Source organism: Haemaphysalis longicornis, unplaced genomic scaffold (assembly GCF_048455015.1).
Source record: "Haemaphysalis longicornis isolate Haplotype H1 unplaced genomic scaffold, Haemaphysalis longicornis Haplotype H1 scaffold_2, whole genome shotgun sequence".
Taxonomy (NCBI): Eukaryota; Metazoa; Arthropoda; class Arachnida; order Ixodida; family Ixodidae; genus Haemaphysalis; species Haemaphysalis longicornis.
The window spans coordinates 96,445,843-96,465,489 of record NW_027526295.1 but is presented as its reverse complement, the minus strand read 5'-3'; the positions used below and the strand labels follow the sequence as shown (position 1 = coordinate 96,465,489).

General features: G+C 43.4%; 1 protein-coding gene across 1 annotated transcript in view; it reads right to left on the bottom strand.

Annotated features, from left to right (window-relative positions):
- LOC144167263 (cytochrome P450 3A24-like) overlaps positions 1-16,941 on the bottom strand; it is a 72,359-nt gene extending 55,418 nt beyond the window's left edge. The window contains exons 1-4 of the mRNA XM_077696591.1: positions 16,765-16,941; positions 15,378-15,474; positions 9,690-9,742; positions 2,588-2,684 (exon numbers count right to left, since the gene is read on the bottom strand). Of these exons, the coding sequence (XP_077552717.1) occupies positions 2,588-2,684; positions 9,690-9,742; positions 15,378-15,474; positions 16,765-16,823 (306 nt within the window). The 5' untranslated portion in view covers positions 16,824-16,941. The remainder of the gene's footprint in view (positions 1-2,587; positions 2,685-9,689; positions 9,743-15,377; positions 15,475-16,764) is intronic.
- Between the last annotated feature and the right edge of the window lie 2,706 nt (positions 16,942-19,647).

The following is a 19,647-nucleotide window of genomic DNA, read 5'->3' as shown; positions in this document are numbered from 1 at the left end:
TGAGTTTTACCTTGACGAATGATTGAAGGAGCAGCATCAGTACTCTGTGGCATTTTCCGGCGTTGCGTTTCACTGCCCTTACTGCGTCATACAACCGGTGGGGATGTCAATTTTTTCTGTGGTCATGCCATAAACTCGCAACATAGTAGCAGGCGATAGCATGGCGGTGGTGACGGCCGGGAAGGTGATAACGCCATAAAATTTGCATTGTAGCAGTGAGCTCAACTATATTACTTAATCGTAGTGAAAGAAATAGATTCGTCAAAAAGATTGTGTGATGTTATTTATAGCGTTCTCGATAAACACGCGCCCGGGTTGACCCCAAAAGCGGCGCAATGCAGTGCCCCACGACGGTGCGCACAAATACAGACCGTTGATCGAGGACAAACTGTGAGGAACTACACCAGCGCCATTTCCTGTGCTAAAGAGCAACTCATAAAAGCGTTGACAAATTTCAATAAAGCAGCTCGATATGACAAAGCGCTGCTACAAACTCATGTTTATCGAAACTCAATATAGAACCGATATCCCTCATATATGAAGGACAACGTATTCCCACTATAGAGCCACTTGCTTTTCGTCTTCCGAGAACCACACAAACCGCAGTGCCAGCAGTCACGGACTGTTCCTGAGCAACGCAAGATATGTAGACCCTTGACGGTCAAGGCACTCCATGAACTGTGCGGGATGCCTCATTCGTACAAAACAAATGCAAAGCTCCAATATTTACTCCTACTGGTTAGCCATGCACCCTTGTTTGCAGTACGCGAAATTACTACATGGAGTACAATGTTTGTGCTCTCAAATGTAACCTCCGGTCGTTATCAGCACCCGTTCTGAGTCCGTCTCATCGCTCTCCAATGAATTCGTAAGTGACCCGTTCGTGCCAGCAACAATATACAGCCGATTCCATCATCACAAGAGTGTTTGACGTGTCGTCGCTGTAGCAGACAGCCGAGGAAGCCGCTTCCTCGAAGTCCTGTCAGATACACCCTGGGACTGCACGCCGGCGCTCCGTCGACGCTCGCAGAGCGCGAACGGAGAAAACAAAAATTGCCCCGCAACGGTGCGCCACGGTTTATCGATAACAGATGGCACACAGCGGTGCTGTTGATTCACAATAAAAAGGCCCTCTTGTGCGCCCGGGTGCACACCGGCCTGCGGTTTATGGAGGATGCTATTAGCTCAACAAGCGCCTTTCGCTCGCTTTTGGATTAACGTTACTTGATCACTTTGTGGTGTTGGCGTCACTTGTAACCCTAAAGAGTGTTTTTGTTGCCAGCTTCAGCTGCCCATATTTCTTATGCCCAATATGTGATAGCTTGGTGGTGATCTTTATAAGCGAGGCGTAAAATTAGATCACATGTCGTCATAGCTATACGTGAAGACTTAATTGGTTGCTTACGTTTTGCTTACACAAGAAAAGATAGAGAATTCCCTGTGAATTTGTGATGCCGAGAATAGGACCCCATATTAGGTCAAAATTGCCCTCAAGCTCAGCAAAGGTTCGCGGTTAACTGCGACATGAATAACGTGAAATTTTTTGTACCGGTGGCGTAACCTTACATACGTTCTGAACGCTCAGGCGTTAGCTGGCAATAATCCACAGATGACTTCGCAATGCCACCTCTAGGAAACATCTTTCTACTCAGTTTACCAGTTAAAATGAAAGAAATTTGGCTGTGATATTCTGATCTTTACGCTTGTGCTTGTATCAATCAACTAAACAAAGGCTGGAATGGCTAAGCCCATACGATAGCATGCAACCATCTTCACTCCCGTGCTGTGAATCAGGCACGCCACAAAATAAAGACGTTGAGCAAAAAACACTCGGTGACAAGATATAACATCGAACGAAGCGAAAAATAAAAACACGAGTGATAGAAGTACGGGAATACTGAAGACTCCGTGAATTAACGAGGCAATAAGAATGGAAACAAGGAATGGATGACACCGGGAAGAATTGGTTAGGCGGCTGTGGGCGAGGACTTTGAAAGCGCTTTGAAAGAGAATATGCATCCTGCTAGGTAGACCGCGTTTTCAACGTCACCGAGATGCAAAATGTTCTCAAGAATAAGGCCAAAACATTCCAATAATATATGTGCATTTGAAGAACTGCACTTTAAGTATACCTCCAGAGGTACGCTTACAGCTGGCGACATGGGATTTATTGTTTGTAAGTCGTAAAATAGGGTGACCAAAGAATATTCTTGGAACCGGTAGAAGGATCTTTTGATCACGTTATCATACCCTCACTACATCAACGCTCGCTTGCGTCAGTGCTTTTAATAAACTTGGGCTATATCATGAAGTTAGTTTCATAACAGTGAACTGCTATTTTTTAAGATGAAGTAAGCTTACAGTTATTTCGGCTAGCACAACAACTAAGATTCTGTCTAGGGACTGACTCTGAAAGCGGAACTTTGAACCTCGTTAAACTAACATTATTATTGCAAGGTATCTTTCCCAGAATAATTCATTGCATTTAAGGTCGTCACACTGCGTAGTTCCAAGTTGTGAGAACACCTGTGTTTACGGGAGTTTGAAATTAGTTTCTGATTTTGAGTTATTAACCATGAATACGTACCCCGCGGTCCTGAAACGCGTGAAAGTCTTCAATGAGTACTTTCTTTAATAGCTCCATATCCTTGACCAAGAGGAATGGTACCGCTCCATTAAAGAACCTAGAAAGGAACATTTTGAATATAGTACGGCATATGGTTTTAGCAGACCTTCAATTGTTTATTCATAGCTTAGCAACCAACCTTTCATACTCTATCGTACTACGTATTCTTGAACGCACTTTACGTATTTACTTTGCCGTATACACCATCATAAAAAGCAAGGGTCATCACGGCATAAAAACACAGTCAAGACCCTAGACCGACCTAGATATTGACACAAGATTTTCACTATGTTAAATAAATATTATATCTATGTTGTACTACAAATCCCCAAATTCACAGGGAAGTACCAAACTTCGTATACGTCCCTAACTTTTTGACGCCGACCAGTTTTGTTCCTAACGGATTAGTTAGATCTGCTTTTAAGAGTGCAAAATTCTTTGCCGACGTGGCATCCAAAAGGCACTGGATACTCTTAATCATCGAATTCTCTCAAAGAAATTCTCTGGCTTTCGGGAAAAAATCTTTCAAGGCTACTTTAATACCCCTGCTATAATGACGTCCTAATGTCATTCGAACCAAGTGCCATTCCACTCAAACGAGTGGATTTGAATGCCATTCGTAATCCGCCTTTCTCCACTGCAATTTGAATGGCATTTGAAAGCTTTAACAATCACTCGCCGTGCAACGTGGCGCTACGCCTGTCAAGTTCGTTTTTTACACAATAATGCAACAATCAAATTTAGCGGCAGTCTTTGGCAATAAAATGACATCATATTATGAATAACGTAAGCTGTGACACGGTTCTTGCTCAATTCTGAATCGCGATCGAGGTTTCTTTTTGCTATTTTGGGTTGTCTGGTCACTGGTTTGTCGCTTGCTCGCACTGGTGCTGAGATATAAAAATATTACATCCCGATGATATAATGATTTAAGTGAAAGTGAGTTAAACAACACCCAAAATTTAGAATAACTTGTTTGTTTTAAGTACGCCAGTAATGTATTTGTTTATGCTGACTTGGAACGCTGTGCGCGAGACTGCGATAAAATGCATTCGAGAATCCCAAATGTCTCTCTGGGTGCTTATTTGGCTCAAATGTCATTTTTGCCCAAAGGCATTTCAAAACCCAGAGGAGCGTCAGAACTTCGTATTTGTGTCGAAGGGCGTTTGGTTCGAATGAGGTTCCGATGCTAGTGTAGCAGGGATATAAGTCTTGTCAAATACAACTCACATTAACAACATCATGTCTTTCGCCTTGAAACGCCTGTTTACGCTCCGACGACGACTTCGACAGAAACCACCTCACGTAAAGCAATTGGCCTACACAACGTATGTCCGGTCCGTACTTGAATACGCCAATATCGTCTGAGCCCCTTTTACTAAAGAATTAATCAATAAGTTGGAAGGTGTTCAAAGAAAAGCGGTAAGGTTTATCTAGAACAGATATAAAATGAGCGACTCTTCTACAGAGCTAATAAAACAAGCTGGCCTATTCATCGTCTATAATCGAGGCTCAATTTAGAGGCCTAAAACTATATATCCGTTGATCGAAGAAGGCTAACCAGACTAAAACATCCCCAAAGGCTAACGGAATACCAGTCCAACGTAGACTGTTTCAAGTATGATTCATTTCCATTAGCAATAAGGGAATGAAATTCTTTGGCCACTCAATCACTGGTACCACGAGTTTAGCAGAGTTTTTAAGAGTGGTAGAAAAGAATATTAACACGATGTGACTATAACTTGTTAGCACCATGTGAATGTGTGTATGAACTCATTTTGTGTATCATCTTGTCACGAAATCATCAATTTATATAAAGGTTTGTAATGAAGAGTAATATACAGTAATCCCGTACGCACAGGAATATTGCAACCTGTAGTATCAAAGCCTGTACGGTATGTTACTGTTGTAAAATGTGTTCATTCCTTGTTTAAATTTATTCCATGTGCAATGATTCATACTAAATGTCGATACAGTGTATAATTTGTACTACAGTCCACCGATTGTGCAACCTCACAGTGCTCGAAAAACTCTGACACTTACTGTGTATATGCCCTTCCTAAGAGAATCCCGTGAGGGATTGGCAGTATGTTTAAATAAATAAATAAATGTTCGCTTCCGCCTATGAATGGAGGCGTACCTCAACAATCCGTGTTCGCACTTCTGCTCTTCTCTTTAAAATTACTTTTAGAACACTGGCTTCTCTTTGCGCGTTTTACAACTATTAAGGCATTTTGTTGGATGCTAAAAACTGAACCTTAACAGTTACGAAATTAGCATTGAAGAAATTGATTTTAAATTGAATTCTGACTTGTCAAATTTCAAACGTTTTGTAATGGTTTTAAGATGGCAAGTTAATGTTGAACGTCAGGAAACTTACATGCACCATATTTCGTTCGCGTACTACGTTCACAAACGTGGGTGATATCCAAATAGGTGGAAATAACCTTTTTCTTCTTCCTAGGCTCTCCTGATAACACTCAGGCGTTATTTTCGCTATATGCTGTTTATAAAACCATACAACCGAAGGCTATAAAAACCTTTGGTTGGTATATTATGTCTCGCTACAACCAATTGCAGCGATGTGCGCAGTGTTCGAAGACAAATATGTCATTTATTCGCTGCTAATTTGATATAAACTATGGGATGAAACACAAGGAATTTATATACGATTGGAAATACAGATTTCTAGTGCGAACTCTACAAAACTAGCACCATCCTTCAATCATCAAGTACCGATAGGAAATCGTTAAACTTTAATTTATTACAAGTTTAAGCGGGGCTCTTCGGAAACTATATTGTAAGGCACAATAGGCGTTTGAACTCTTTGATTTGTCCATCTTCTCAGTGTCCTGGGTGCATATCATCTACTAACATAATTCTTTCCCCACAAAAAAAAAAAACGTACACGGCCTGGCTGGGAATGAATGCGCGCACGACGCCGCTCGAGGATTTTCTGACCGATCTGGTGACGACAACAACGCTCATTCACTTCGCTGTTCGGGTAGGGATCGCCTTGTGTCCTACAGGGACATAACTAATCATTACAGGCTAGAGCGGACCCGCTTCCCCCCGGCTCATCCTACCCTCAGTAAATGGCAATCCGTGGCTTGGAGACTTCTACAGACCAACTCGTATCCCAACCCGGTTGCGTACAGTCACTGTTACCCTGGGCAATATTCTGACAAGTGCCACCGGTGTAAGGACAGGGCAGACTTAGCCCACATGCTGTGGGCTTGTCCACAGGCGACAACGTTAGGTCGCAACATCACTACTGTAGAGCAATGGGAGACCGTATTGCTCAGCTCCGACCCAGCTGATCAAGTCTGGGCCATTCAGCTGGCCGAAGACGCTTCTAGAGCCCAAGGGCTCTTGGCCGACGTCTAGGACTACTGGCTGTTATGCAATAAAGTTTTCACTCACTCACTTACACGGCAAACAGCGGCCACGTATCGTTGCAAAATGCGGAACAACTTATTATCCGACGTCGACAACGCACCACCATTCGCCTTCTAGTTAGAAACATTCTGTCCAAGTTAAAATGGAACGAATTCTCAAAATATTCTTCATGTAACATGGGAGGTTCTTTTGTGTTTTAATGGGACTTCGAAGGCTATACACTACTGCGTTTTAATTGAGTCAGGAAGCCAACTGTTAATAGAACAGGTGGACCTAGCCTCACTGGATATACCAGCAAAAGGTCCGCAAGAGGAGCACATTTTAAAAATATTACGGGCCAAATCACGTACAGTCTATTTCATAGATTGTGGGGTTCTACATGTTGAATGTATATCTTGGCTATGAGGTCCGCCTAGTGGAGGGCTCCTATAATTTTGAACCTCTGGGGATCCATAACGTGCGCCTAAATCTCGACACACGGGCATTTTGTCTTTTCGCCTCCGTCAGAAAAGCAGCTAACACGCTGGGGATCGAACCAGCCTCCTTGAGTTCAGCAGCACAAAGCCTTAGTTGCCGAGCCACCACGGCGGGCAAATCACCAACAGTTACAGAGGGCGCGTCTTTTGAAAACTCCAGGACAAGGCGCAATATGTGGTGCCTACGAAATTAGTGTCGGTTTAAGAGTAGCAATTATTAGTATGGTGAAAGTGCGGTGGCTCAACTTTTAAACTATTCAATAAGCAAAGCTGAACGCTCGGTCTCATTCTCTGGGACGGTATAATGAAAAGTATGTGACATCACCGTTCGTATTGTTTTGAATGTGCTCTGATCGATTACAATGTCAAAGGGACAGTGAAGTCAAGATGAAAGTTCCTCTAGTTCGATAGAATCGCTCACCAAAAACACGAATATACCGCTCTCAGGTGTATCTTTTTAATATGGTATAGAATAGCGGAAACGTGGACAGCTGCCGTCGCCACTGTCCTTACAACGCATCTTGCACCGAAAGTGCTGACAACGTCTGGCTTGCGCAACGCCTTTCCTGGCTACCGCTGGATTGCGCTAGTTGTTCCTATCTTAAGCGATGTTAGCGCCACTTTTCAAAGAAGCGTGCTAACTACTCACAAGCGGTTGCTCTACGCCAACACTCGCTAGGTCTTAAAAGGGCAATGTTTTTCTTCAACAAAGTGGCAATGCGGATTACGGTTACCATGAACGAACGTTTTGCTTAGCGGTTTAGACCTACAAAGGAGGTTGGAGTTCCGGAAATCACGATTGATTTGACCGAAACTTACTAAACCGGTCGGTACGCGGTAGCATTGTATTCGGTCGCTTCAATCTCGCCGTAATATATCCGCTGCTTCACTCACTTCTGGTTTATCGTGACGGAAGCAGCGGCTGCAGTCGCTGTTGCGTCACGTTTGATCAGCGTTTGGTTAGCGATTCTGAGCAATTAACCTTTTGGCACCGAATCAACACTGAAACTGATATTGAATAAACCAGATTTTTGTTTGAAACCAACATGCCATTAGCCTTCAGTGTACGGTTAAGGACATTCTTGGAGTTGCTGGACACACTGATTCTAAATTGTAATATTCCCCATATTTCTATCAAAGGCTATTCGTCTGGCTAGTATCCTGCAAGACTCGTAGGTTTGTATGACAGATGACTGCATTACGGCACTCGTGTTTCTGTGCCAGAATTACCCGACTGCTTGAAGTGGTAATAGTGGCGTACTTCATAATTTGTACTTTGAAATTTGACAAACAAAAATTGTTGGATATTTAGATTTTGTGGTAATCATCACAAATGCCCGCTACAACACTTATTTCTCCCGTACCGGTTGTAGTTTCTGTTTCCTCCTTGTGAACAACCAGTTCACCCAGGCAGCGCATTTAAAAAATATGAAATTTCTTGAATATGCCGCCATTGTGGCAGATCTTGCGGGAATTTTTCTAATAAGAACATCAATTCAGCCGCGGCATATAGGCATGCATGAAAAACAGGGTATATCTTTAGTTACCTCCAAACCTCTATAGCTGCTTCTAAACAAAAACTTTGTGCGCCAATCCACCTATGAAGATGGTTAGAACACGAAGCTATTATGACACCTACAACGATTACCCATGCGACGTCACTTGAATTCACACACGTTTCTCCCCAAAGAGCGAAACCAGAGACAAGCGAAATACACTTATTGATACCCTTTATTACGTCAAAATGATAATCTTTGCTAAGGTTAAATCAATTCTTTGGTTAGTTGAGTGGTAGTGGTGCAGCACATGAGTGGAAAGTCTTTTTTTTTATATAGTAAAAGGAAGCTCAAACCCGGTGTTAGGCGATCTTACTTCTCCGTCTCTGCCGCCACCGACGGAAGCGACGATTTTGGCGGCAGAGACGGGGGAGAAGTGAGAGGCCGTGCATTGATGTGAGCTTCCTTTAATTTTTACCAACTCCTAGCGCGTACGCAAAGCTCATACGGCTCATACACGTGCCATAGGGGAGCACAAAGTAGCGCGAGAGGTACTGTGACGCTATCACGTGATGTTAGGTGAGAAGGCAGGGTGTAAACCCGCAGTTGTGCTTGGTGAATGCAGCGTCTGTCTCCCTCGTCTCCGCATTGCCCCGTAGCGCAATCGGTAAGACAACGGTCCGTCACTCCGTTTCTCTATTCGTTCCAGGCTCGATTCCTAGCGGGCCAGTAACTTTATTTGTTCGCAGGAGTTTTCTGTTGACACCAACGGTCGCGAGAGAACCCTTGGGGGGGTAGAGGTAAAAAGCTTCGCTTTAAGAGAGACTGTCAACTTGCTTCGGTTAACAATAAAAACATTTTTCATAACAGGTAGGAACCATATATTTGTTTCAATCAAAGAGGGGAGGGGGTGCGGATTGAGATCACGTGTAAATTCTGTATAAACGGGCAGATCTACGAAGGCGTGTGGCCCATCCACTGGACTCAGGAAAGCAACAAGCGGTATTTAAATGTACAAAGTTAAGTAGAAACCACTACCAAATTCCAGAAGAAATATTAATTAGGAAAAATAAAATGGCAGTGTCGTACATAAAAATAATAATTTCAAAAGCAAAACTTATTCGAAAATTAATATGAGGTTTACTGAATTACTTAAAATGAGTCGAAGCGGGTATTATAAATTTTTCTTTGTGTCAACATAATGGCGTGGCGGCAACCTTCACGTTAAGGAGTTCTTCATTGTGCGTTGCCCAAAGTTGCCTGTTTGCTTCGAGTTGAGATAATTAGCTGAAATAATCGGGTTCCCATTTTGGATTTATTGAACTTTGGTTATCCTTAAATTCAAATAACACTGTGCGCTCTACGCAAATTCCTACAGGTAACACAAATTCAATGCGATTTGAGCTTACTTTTACGAAGGTACGCAGACATATTTGTTGTCAGCATAAAAGAGAGCTAAGAAGATTCGAATACGCATTCTATGTGCAAAATATAATCCTGAGGCACTTGTGCGGGGTGTACCTTTATTTGTACACCACAAAAAACAGTAGCAACTGTTTCGCGAGTTTAGAAATTGCGCTATGTTCGCGCCCACGTTTATCATTCCCAGAATTAGCCTCTGCTGGATAAATATAGTTTTCTTATCTCTCTCTCGGTTCCCCTACTCTGGCAAACTATGTGACAAACACTCACCCAACAATATTGCCATATTGCTCGATCCAGTCACTGAACGCACGTGCGGCACCCTGGTTTTGTGAAGGCAAAAAACGCGAGAATTACTTTAGTGCACTTCAACGTAAATGAAACAGCTCAGTCAATGTGCTACTTGAATGTTCGCCCCTTCGAGAAACATAGTTATCAAGATTCTGGCTCAGGGATTTTTCGCGTAGTAAGCTTAGTTTATAATGAGTTCACATGTGTAAACAAGCACAGAATACCCACTTTCTTGCAGATGCGTTTGGTGGCCAGCACGTAAAAGATGCAATTGTTACACAACGAGTCGGTGGTTATATCGCATACTTGTTTGTCTGAACTCAGGGATGTTGTCATACATACCAAACTAGCGAAGCTGGCAACCTAACAACAAAAAATTCACCGAGCTAGCTTGCAGCCCAACGGCTTGTATGTAAGTGTGGAGGAAGCAGGTGCGTCTAACTGGATTTCAATGCCCATTTTTAAAAGCTCATTTCAACTGGCATGCCAGACTGCGATGCAAATGTCGTTTCTCATAGCTTTGTCGTTTCGCCTGTCCGCTGCCGTCCGTCCGTATTTTTTTCTAGAACTTGTACTACGCTGTCTTTCGTCACCCATCCTAGCAAGATGTGATATGTTATTTATTTATTTATTTATTATACCCTCAGAGCCAAAGGCATTACAGAGAGGAGTGGTACAAAAAAAGCATAGAATGAGGTAGCATGGTTACATGAACTTGGTGTGGATAAAAAGGTAGCAAAGGTTTCCAAGTCAACAAAACACTCAACTCCAACTCAGACCTTTCAATTTTGTGGTATCAGCAATGCGTCGCCATAGGTAACCTGCGAGTTTTTACTGTGCGCTTAACCACCTTGTGAAAGTGGCATGTACATGTGCAGATTTCATGGAGGTAGTGTAGAGAACCTGTGTGCCGCAGGCGGCACCAGAAAACATTTTTAACTGCATAAAAGCGCTAACCACCGTTTTCTGAAGTGAAGTATAAAACAAAGCAATGCAGTGTTTGCATTCGGTTGGCAAATGCAAGGAAACACATGACACACTTGGAATTTCTCGTTAAAAACCACGTCTTTTATTACGCATTCAATCGAGTGAGAATACTCTGAAGCGACGTTTTTAGGATAGTAGATTAAAAGTTTATTTTGTGAGCTTTGGCGCAGCGCCTTTGACATGGGAAATATGGCGCGTTTGCGTTAACTCTATGAAACACATGGGCTGAAAATTCTTATCACTGCACTACTACTGAAATTTGGTTGTCTTGGTTCTCTCCAGAGGTATGAAGTTTCAGAATACAATCGAAGAGTTACTTAATTTTACGTCCAACCAGGTCCCTTTCGTATGTTTAAGTTAATGAGGTATGTCATATTTGAAATAAAATGAGGGTGCGAGTGCAGATTTGCCTTGCCTTTTTCCAACACAATGCCAGCGATGCCGGTTCTGATCCTTGATTTCGATTTTGAGAGACTGTGCGTTCTAGCCGTCTCCCTGTTCCAGCGAGTTGTCGTATTACTCGCACCGCAGCCACGCTGCGTGCACGCACGCACAGAGGTACGCGCACACACTCACGCCGACGAACGCACGCACGCACGCACATATGCACACCTCTGCACACGCATATAAAGGCACCCAATTGTCATCACACACTCTCACTCTAAAGAAAAATTATTTGGAATGAAATTTTCAGGTGACAGTGTATGGACGTATTGAACAGGCTTCCTTGGTATTCATTTGTACCCGCGCGACAAGTGTTATTGCAATTCGATGTCGAGATAATAGGTTAGAGCCTCCGTTTACACAAAAATTGATTCTAAACATCTTAATATTTTGTGTGTAGCCTCTTCGACTACACGAGAGGGCCCTGAACACTCAGAGATGTTCATCAGTTAATAGAGAAATAACATTATTATACAGCTCGAGAGTACATAACGTTTTCTGATATACATGCCTTTGCCCCGTGCGCCTTTATTGATTCGTACTGTTTAAATTTGGTTCCACGTGAATTGGCCATCAGTTTACTAACTTGATTTATCCGATGTGATTTCGTAGGTGCATTTAATATAGGTTTTGATGGTTTCATTGAAAAAAGTTTGGTTTTAAAGTAATTGAATCGCTGTCCTTTATTCAGACTCAGCGGTGAGAAGGTAAACATGAAACAGTAGAAGGAACCGAATCTGTTTCTGTAGTAAAGTTAGTTTTAGATGTATTTCTCAAACTCTTTGACATACCTAACTTCTGGATGATACCCTTAATTTTCAGCGATGCTAGTAGCCCACATAAGCTCATTTTGTTACAACAGCAAACAACTGTTCAATACTAGGCATTTTGCGTCCGGTGTAGTTACTGGGCCGTGACACTCATTTTTATATGAAAGCATGGATGGCTCATTGCGAGGGGAAAAGTTTTCTTAAAAATTAAAACGACCCCTGGGCATTTACGCCGTCGTGTTTTGACGGTAGATTTATAATACGCCTTGTGTTTTTACGTTTCTTTTTCATTTCTTCGCATTGCCGCACGAATCAAGTCAGCAACAGGGTTTGTAGTTGGGCCAGTTGCTACATAACTTTGACAGACAGCGCGATGCACGGGACAAAGCGCTTGCGTTGTCTTCTCTTTCCTTTGTCCCGTGCTTTGCGCTGTTTTGTTAAATGTAGGTCAGCATGCCGACTGGCACACGGCACATCTTCTCTAGAAATATGTTTCTACAGGGGCGAAGTTGTGCGTGTTCTACTCATGGGCTCCCACATTCATGTGTCATGCGGAAGACACTAGTCTACAATGTTTACGTTTCGACTTCATAGTTTTGTGAATTTTATGAAGCGGCCAGTTTATACCCTCGCAGCTACCGTATCCAGGCTAGTACCCGAAGGGGGCATGTGCATAATGAAAAGAGCAACAACAATCACAATTCTCACTCTACTGCTCTCAATGTGCTCCCATTACTTTTAATAACTGGACAGAACTTTGACAAGTCTGCACATATCCGTAAAAAGTGAGCCAAAGCCGTACGTCGATGATCGTAGTCATGCTAAAGACTACAAGCAGCAGTACATCACAGACATATGCCGGTCGCCTTGAAGGCGGTAGTGCACCCAACGATTTTATGAAATCAGCCAACAAAGAGTCTGTTCAGCGAAAAACGACAATCTGCACTAGTGAAAGAAATTCTGGAAATTGAATACAATGGATTACCTTTAATGATAGCTAAAAATCCTTCAGGTATTCCATGACGACTATTAAAAACTTTTGATTGCAGCAATGGTTTCAGTTTTTCGTGATCATTTACCCCAGTTTAGCGGGGAGGAGAAGGCTCTCATTGAACAGCCAATCACGCTTAGCGAAGTAGAGGCCGCTATGAAGGCGCTGAAAACTAATAGACTGCCAGGTCCAGACGGCCGCAATGGCGAATTCTATCAAACTTTTTGTACGCTCCTTCCACGTGTTTTGCTGGCAGTCTTTTCAAAAGCCTATGAAGTTGATCCCCTACCTCCTATGTTTAACGTTGCTCATAATATAGTACTACCAAAACCTTGGACAGAAAACCATTTGAAAACTGTCCAAGGATATCGTCTAATTTCTCTGTGTAATGATCATTAAAAATGTCTGCTAAACGTTTTTTAGTGTGCAGCTTGTTATAAATAGCCTAAATGGAGCCTATCAACTAGCAAACTAGTGGAATTCCAAACCGAAGTGCTTAAAGGAACATATATATTGTTCTTTCACTATTAAAGTGTATTTAAGATAAATGAATCAAGTAGCACTAGTACAAACTAGATGTCGCAGACGCGGTAGGCCAAGTGTGATGCGGTTTTTGGTTTTCTCGACTTGACCACATAACATTGGGGATGTTTTGCTTGAGGGAATGAGGTGGTGTTATAAAAAGTGTACCACAAGCCTTAGCTAAATTGATTCTAGGGTTTTACGCGCCGACGCAACGCCGGCGATGAGGCGCGCCGTTGTGGAGGGCTCCGGAATAATTTTGACCACCTGGGGATCTTTAACGTGCGCCGACATCTCGTGCACATGGGCGTTTTTGCTTTTCGCCTCCATCAAAAAAGCGGCCGCCGCGGCCGGGAATCGAACCCGCGACCTTGTGCTCAGCAGCGCAACGCCTTAGCCCCTGAGCCACCGCAGCGGGTGCCTTAGTGTTATTAGGGATCTGTCTGCTCCGGCCTATATTTTAATCTGCCTTTCGGCAAGGGTGCCCACTCTCTCCATTATTATTCACGTATACCTCCGACCACTATGACTTAGTATAATTCAGAATACAAATGTTACGGGCTTCTAATTGAGTGTGACGTCATGGTCCCAGATTATGCTGACGACATTGCCTACGCTTCCAGCGACAAAAAAAGTGTTTTAGAAGTGCTACGTTTACGAAGCCAGTTTTGGGGAGTGGCTGGTGCTGCGATAAATCTCGAAGAGTCAAAGAGATTTTGACCCGGCGTGTGGGGTACTCGGCCAAGGTTTTTTGGAAGAATCACGTGCGGTTGTGGCGAACCACATTACCGAGTGTTCATCTTGGCTACTTTCGAAACAGTGGACGTCACAGGGAGTCAGCGCTTAATAGAATTAAGCGTAAGGCAGAGTCATGAATAGGGCGAAAAATGTTTTTATTGCCTCTAATTAAGTGTGCAACGTTTTTTTTTTTTGAAAGCTTCACGTCGTCTCTAGAAAAATATTCAAGACAGTGTACGGTACTCCCTACTTTTGTGTGGACTTCATGCTTTAAACCCATGCGCGTAGATAATCTGTCACTTCTCTGAGAATCTGGAGGTATTGGACTTGCCAAGATATTTTGCACCATCTGGTTTCTCGCTTTTTATTCACTACAAATTGAAAACACCCGTTCCTACGGGTGGTGCTTCAACGTCAGTTGAGTCTACATTTGCTGTACTTATTTGCAACTGCAGTACTAATAATATAGGGCTCCTTTGGGGTTTCTTAAAAAAGCGCAATGAAAGCTCGTGAATTCGAATCTCTGGGGAAGCAGAAAAACTACAAATTATCCGAATGCGTATTCTCGCCTCAACAACAACAACAAAAACAACACATTTATAATCTATTTATGCTTGCCTATAGATTTCGAAGGACTCGTTTATGCTAGTTTGTCTTTTATTGGATTACGACGTGGAGAGAAGTTTTCGGACTTGCGACACTCCGTGTGCAGATACAGTATTGCACAGACTAGCACAGGAGAATGTATTCAAAACCGCGAACTTTACAGTTTACTGCTGTTTACACTACAGCTAATTACTCACCACGATGCACGCTCGCATTCTAACCACCGCAAATGGGAGAGAACGGGTGTGCGAAAGACGGCGCGTTGCTGAAGCGTTGGTACACTTTCCACGGTCAGCGCATAAATTTGCGCCGAAATAACGAAGGTCCACGGCATAAGCATTCTACATTTTTCAAGGGAGGGAGTAGAAACCCCGACTTATCCGAATTTGTGAATTAACGGGGCCGAATAAACGCGGTTTTACTCTAGTGGAGACTTCTATTTTTTTAAGTCTGTTTCTACGTGTTTGATTTATCCAGGAAGCAGACAACCCCTGTATGACTATGGATTGTGAGCTATACTTGAATGTTAGGGACGACACTATTCTATAACCTCTCAGACGTGTACTCAGACGCATTCTCAGACGCATACTCAGACGCATTTGTACTCACCTTCGTTTTGATCTCGTAGATGTTTCCAAGTATAAAACTTGGCGTTGGTCCAGGAATTCCGAGTCTCTCAAAGAGAGAAAACCTTCTTCGACGCCAACTACAAAACGTTTTATGCAATATTAAGGCTTGAAACAAAGGACAGTTCATTGCTGCTAGTAAAAGTGGTGAGCGCATTAATACGAAAACACAAGCTATAGGTGAACAAATGAAGGAATAAAAAAAGCAAGTCAGCAAGAAGGCATTCATGCCACCTGGAAGACACATTTCATTTATTCTCTCTCCGTTCTAAGCTCGTGAACGTGGGATGAGGGCCTCTCTCAACATGGGCCTTGAGAACATAGCATTGCATGTATATCTGCCGAAAAAGTCGCCTTGTCATTCTAAACGAAGGTCCACAATGGTATGTGTGGAGTGAGTATATGATTGTATGTTCATGATGAAGTAAGAAGTGAATATGTGGTTATACGTGAAGGCGGCAGCAACGGCATAATTTGAACGCGGCGCAGTTTGCAGTTGTGAGTTTTTTCAACTTTTTTTTGAAGTTGTTCGGAATCTTCTTTACAACTTTCGGATTCTCGGGGCCGTACACGTTGCAGAACGGACACTGATCTTACACTTTCATTCGAAAACAAACCTAGGTGCCGATGTTGTGGTTCCCTCTCTGGAAAGATTGGGCCTGTCTCGGGGGTTCAGAACTCATGATGTGCCAGCGGCTTTTATTAAAAATAAAGTAAACGAAAAATGCGCCTAAGAATGCAGAGAACTTCGAACCTGTTTTTGAGACTACTAACGACACTGCATAATTAAAAAAGGGTCAGGGACTACCGTAAAAAAATAGTTTTGCCCATGCATGGAAATTTTTGCCCCCTTTCAGGGGAGCAAATTTATTAAAACTCGACGTTTTTTAAGGTCGAAAAGCAAAAAAAAACTTGCGCATAAGCTCATCAAGTCCGCTTTCTTCAGCTTTAAAAAAACCTTTATTCCGTGAATCGTTCTTCCACGTTTCAGGGGACTTCGCCCTTTCCGTTTTTTTGACCAGTTTTTCATTTTCCGCTCAATACCTCAAACACCGCAGTGCGTAGGAACGCCGACGTTAAGGTAGATTTATTATACAAAAAGACAGAAAGAATATAAAGTTCGTAACTGAAACATGGGCATCAGTCACAGCATCCTGAAAAGTTTGTTGGGGAATCATTACGTATGCATTCGGGATAGCTGGAAAACTTACAAGCCTATATTAATTTCTACACCGCGACGTTCCGCAGACCTCTTTGGCAGAAGTTCTCAGAAAGGCTTTAGTGGGAGGCAAACAAGGCAGTTAGTGTGCTCAGACTTCCCGCACAGACAAAAAATTATTACTATGAAAAAGGTCCAGTAAATCACTCACGTGTACCACAGCGATAACAGAAGCGCCGATAGCAGCACCGTCAAGGAAGCGATCATCATGTTTGCCCTCCTGGACGACGGGTTCTGGTTTCTTGTTATTCGGCAAAGCCGGATCACATATATATGATGTTTTAATCAAGGCCATGGCGGGCACCATGAGATAAACGTCAGGTTCGACCATGAAATGAGCACACTTGCTGCCACAAAAGCAGCTGCCTTGTCGCTTTTGTTTGTTTATTGCAGTTTAAATTTTGTTTACTTCAAATATTATTTCTGCTCCAGATGTAAAATGTCCGTTAGGACCGTCCGCCACGAGGCTGTATATCGGATGTTAGGAGCTTTGTTACTGTAACGAATGGAATAAAAACGATGTAGAGATTTCTAGTTTAACTTAAATTAAACACCTCCGGGGCGAAGTTCACAAAGAGCAGCCCTCGAAAGGAACTGAAAAGGATTATTTTCCGTCAGGAGCACCTAATGCGCATCCACGGCCTTTAGTATTACATGACAAAACAGGGCTCTTGACGTCACTGTTGTTGTCGCAGATGGGTGGTTTGGTCTAGCGCCGCAGAGCGAGGGAGCGGGCTCGCTCGATATAGCGCGCTCGTTCAGGCCACCTGTAGTGGCACATTCCTAGGCAGCCCGACGTCACGCCCAAAACTGTTACGTCATCACCAGGGGCTGCCGCGCTACAGCAGGAACAGCAGGCAGCTCCTTAGGCATGCTAAGGAAGGCCTGGCTATGGCGCAGGCCTGATGTCGCCAGTTTGGTACAAGGCGGCATTGTAGGCGCTCTACGTGCCGTGCTGATTCCGATGTCGACATGGTATTAGTTTTGAGCTGTGCGCCTCGTGTGTGCAAGGATAAAAATTGATTTAAAATATGTTCAGCAAACGCTTACGGTTGAAACTTCCTTGGAGACGTTTCCATACACAAAACAAGCTTTTTACACAGTTAAGTCAGCATTGGCGTTATGTGACTTTGCTCTTTTGGGCTTAGCCCAAAAGAGCAAAGTCACTCGGCCCTACACTCGGCATTCACTCGGCGAATACACTCGGCCCTAGTAAAAGAGAAGTCAGGGTCAGGGTTTCGAAGTCTGCTGTATTTGGGGTACGAAACTACGGTAATTTGGTCTTGTCGACCGACGAGTTTTAAGGAAATCGTCTTCAGTATCCAAGATTTTTTTATGGGGCACTCTATGTATCAGCCAGTCGGGGATTTGAACTCAACATGCGTGATGAGCGACCTTGAGTTGTTCGTGTTGTTTGAGTAGTAGGCGTTCTTTGTAAGCGATCGAATATTCGGTTCCAGTTTTGCCTGTCTGGTTGGTCTACGTATTCATCTCCTTGCTCGGTAAAGTAAGCCATGCGATCCTGTAGTTTGTGGTTACACTTTTGTTTTGTCCACGTCTGTGTAAAGCTGCGGCGGGCCTTTCACATATGTTAGACATGAGGGTCTGATTCTAGATTTATTGACTATTTCAATTTCTTTACTCGTTCTGTTCGGACTTAAACCAGTTCACACGTCCATTGTGCGAGGCCCATGCCTATTGTTGATGGCCATTTTCGCCTCGAAATTATTTCAGACTTTTAGTTCAGACTTCCTTCAAGGACCTGATATCTCATACTCGGACAATGTATCTCTACCTATCCTGTCTCCGCAAGATGGCGTCTTCCAAATTTAAAGGCAAGTCTTGGCTCCACACGGCGTCATTCTCTAACAGCGGTCGTTGGTTGGTCTTCAAGGAAGGCTTCGATAACCTAAAACATTCTGACATTTGCCTCAATCTCAGCTGTATGCAATGTAGCCTGCGTGCATAAAGCTAGTGTAAATAATTCCTGTCCTAACATCAAGCCCGGGGACTAGTTTTTGGACCCAAACCTATTGGAAACTACGTCGCAGGAAAGGGTGCGGTACTCAACCTATGTAACGTTTCTCTCAGAAGCCTTTTCTTGCTGCCTTCATAGGCTTTATCCTCAGTGGCCCAACCACAGCGCACTCCTACGTAAAAGAAGAGCTTGATACGTGTCTTTTGCGAAGACTACAAGCAGATGCTTGGCGTCACACAAACTCACTACGCCAACTGGCTCTTTGCGCGATATATCTGTGACTCTCACCTCAGCCCCCAGCCATTACGCCATTCCGCAACTTCCAACTGTCTGACCCTAGTACACCTCCCGGGTCTTATCTGCCCCCTACAGCATCTGTTCACCAAGACCACCTCTTATAGCAATATGTTTTTGCATATCCCGAATACGGACGAGTGTGGCCCCGCCCTAACCTCTGCCCGAAAATACGGCGACCCATTTTCGTCACGCTATTACAACACGGAAGGCAGGCATTTATGTGCACATCTCCCGAAATCAGCAAACTACTGTAACAGTTCCGCCTTGAAATTTACTAACACGGAATATGGGATAAAAGCCTTCACCTTGGTTGTCTCTGATATTGTATTATGACATCGCACGCACCGTTAGCGAACTCAACAAACCCCCCTCCCCCTCTCTTCATACATATCACTTCTGCAACTAGGCTTGGACTATGAATCAAACAACCCGCCTCCCACATACCTCCAGCAGATAGTACTACCTTTACTTCACGTACTCCACATCACTATCATCTGATGGGCGGATGACATACGTTCACTTATTTCCCCCGCTAACAATTTTCTTTCATGTCAGCTTTTGCTACTCGCAGTCTCCTGCTTTTCCCGCGCTGGCTAGCAGCATCTGGTAAAGAGGGCTGTCTGAGCAGTGACGACCGAGAGAGTCGTCGAATACAGGCCACCCCGAAGGCCCCCGTTTAAAGTAACACCCTCTAAGTATGTTTCCTCTCTCGTATATTAGTAGACAGCAGCAGAATCGGCATACATCATCACTTTTTCG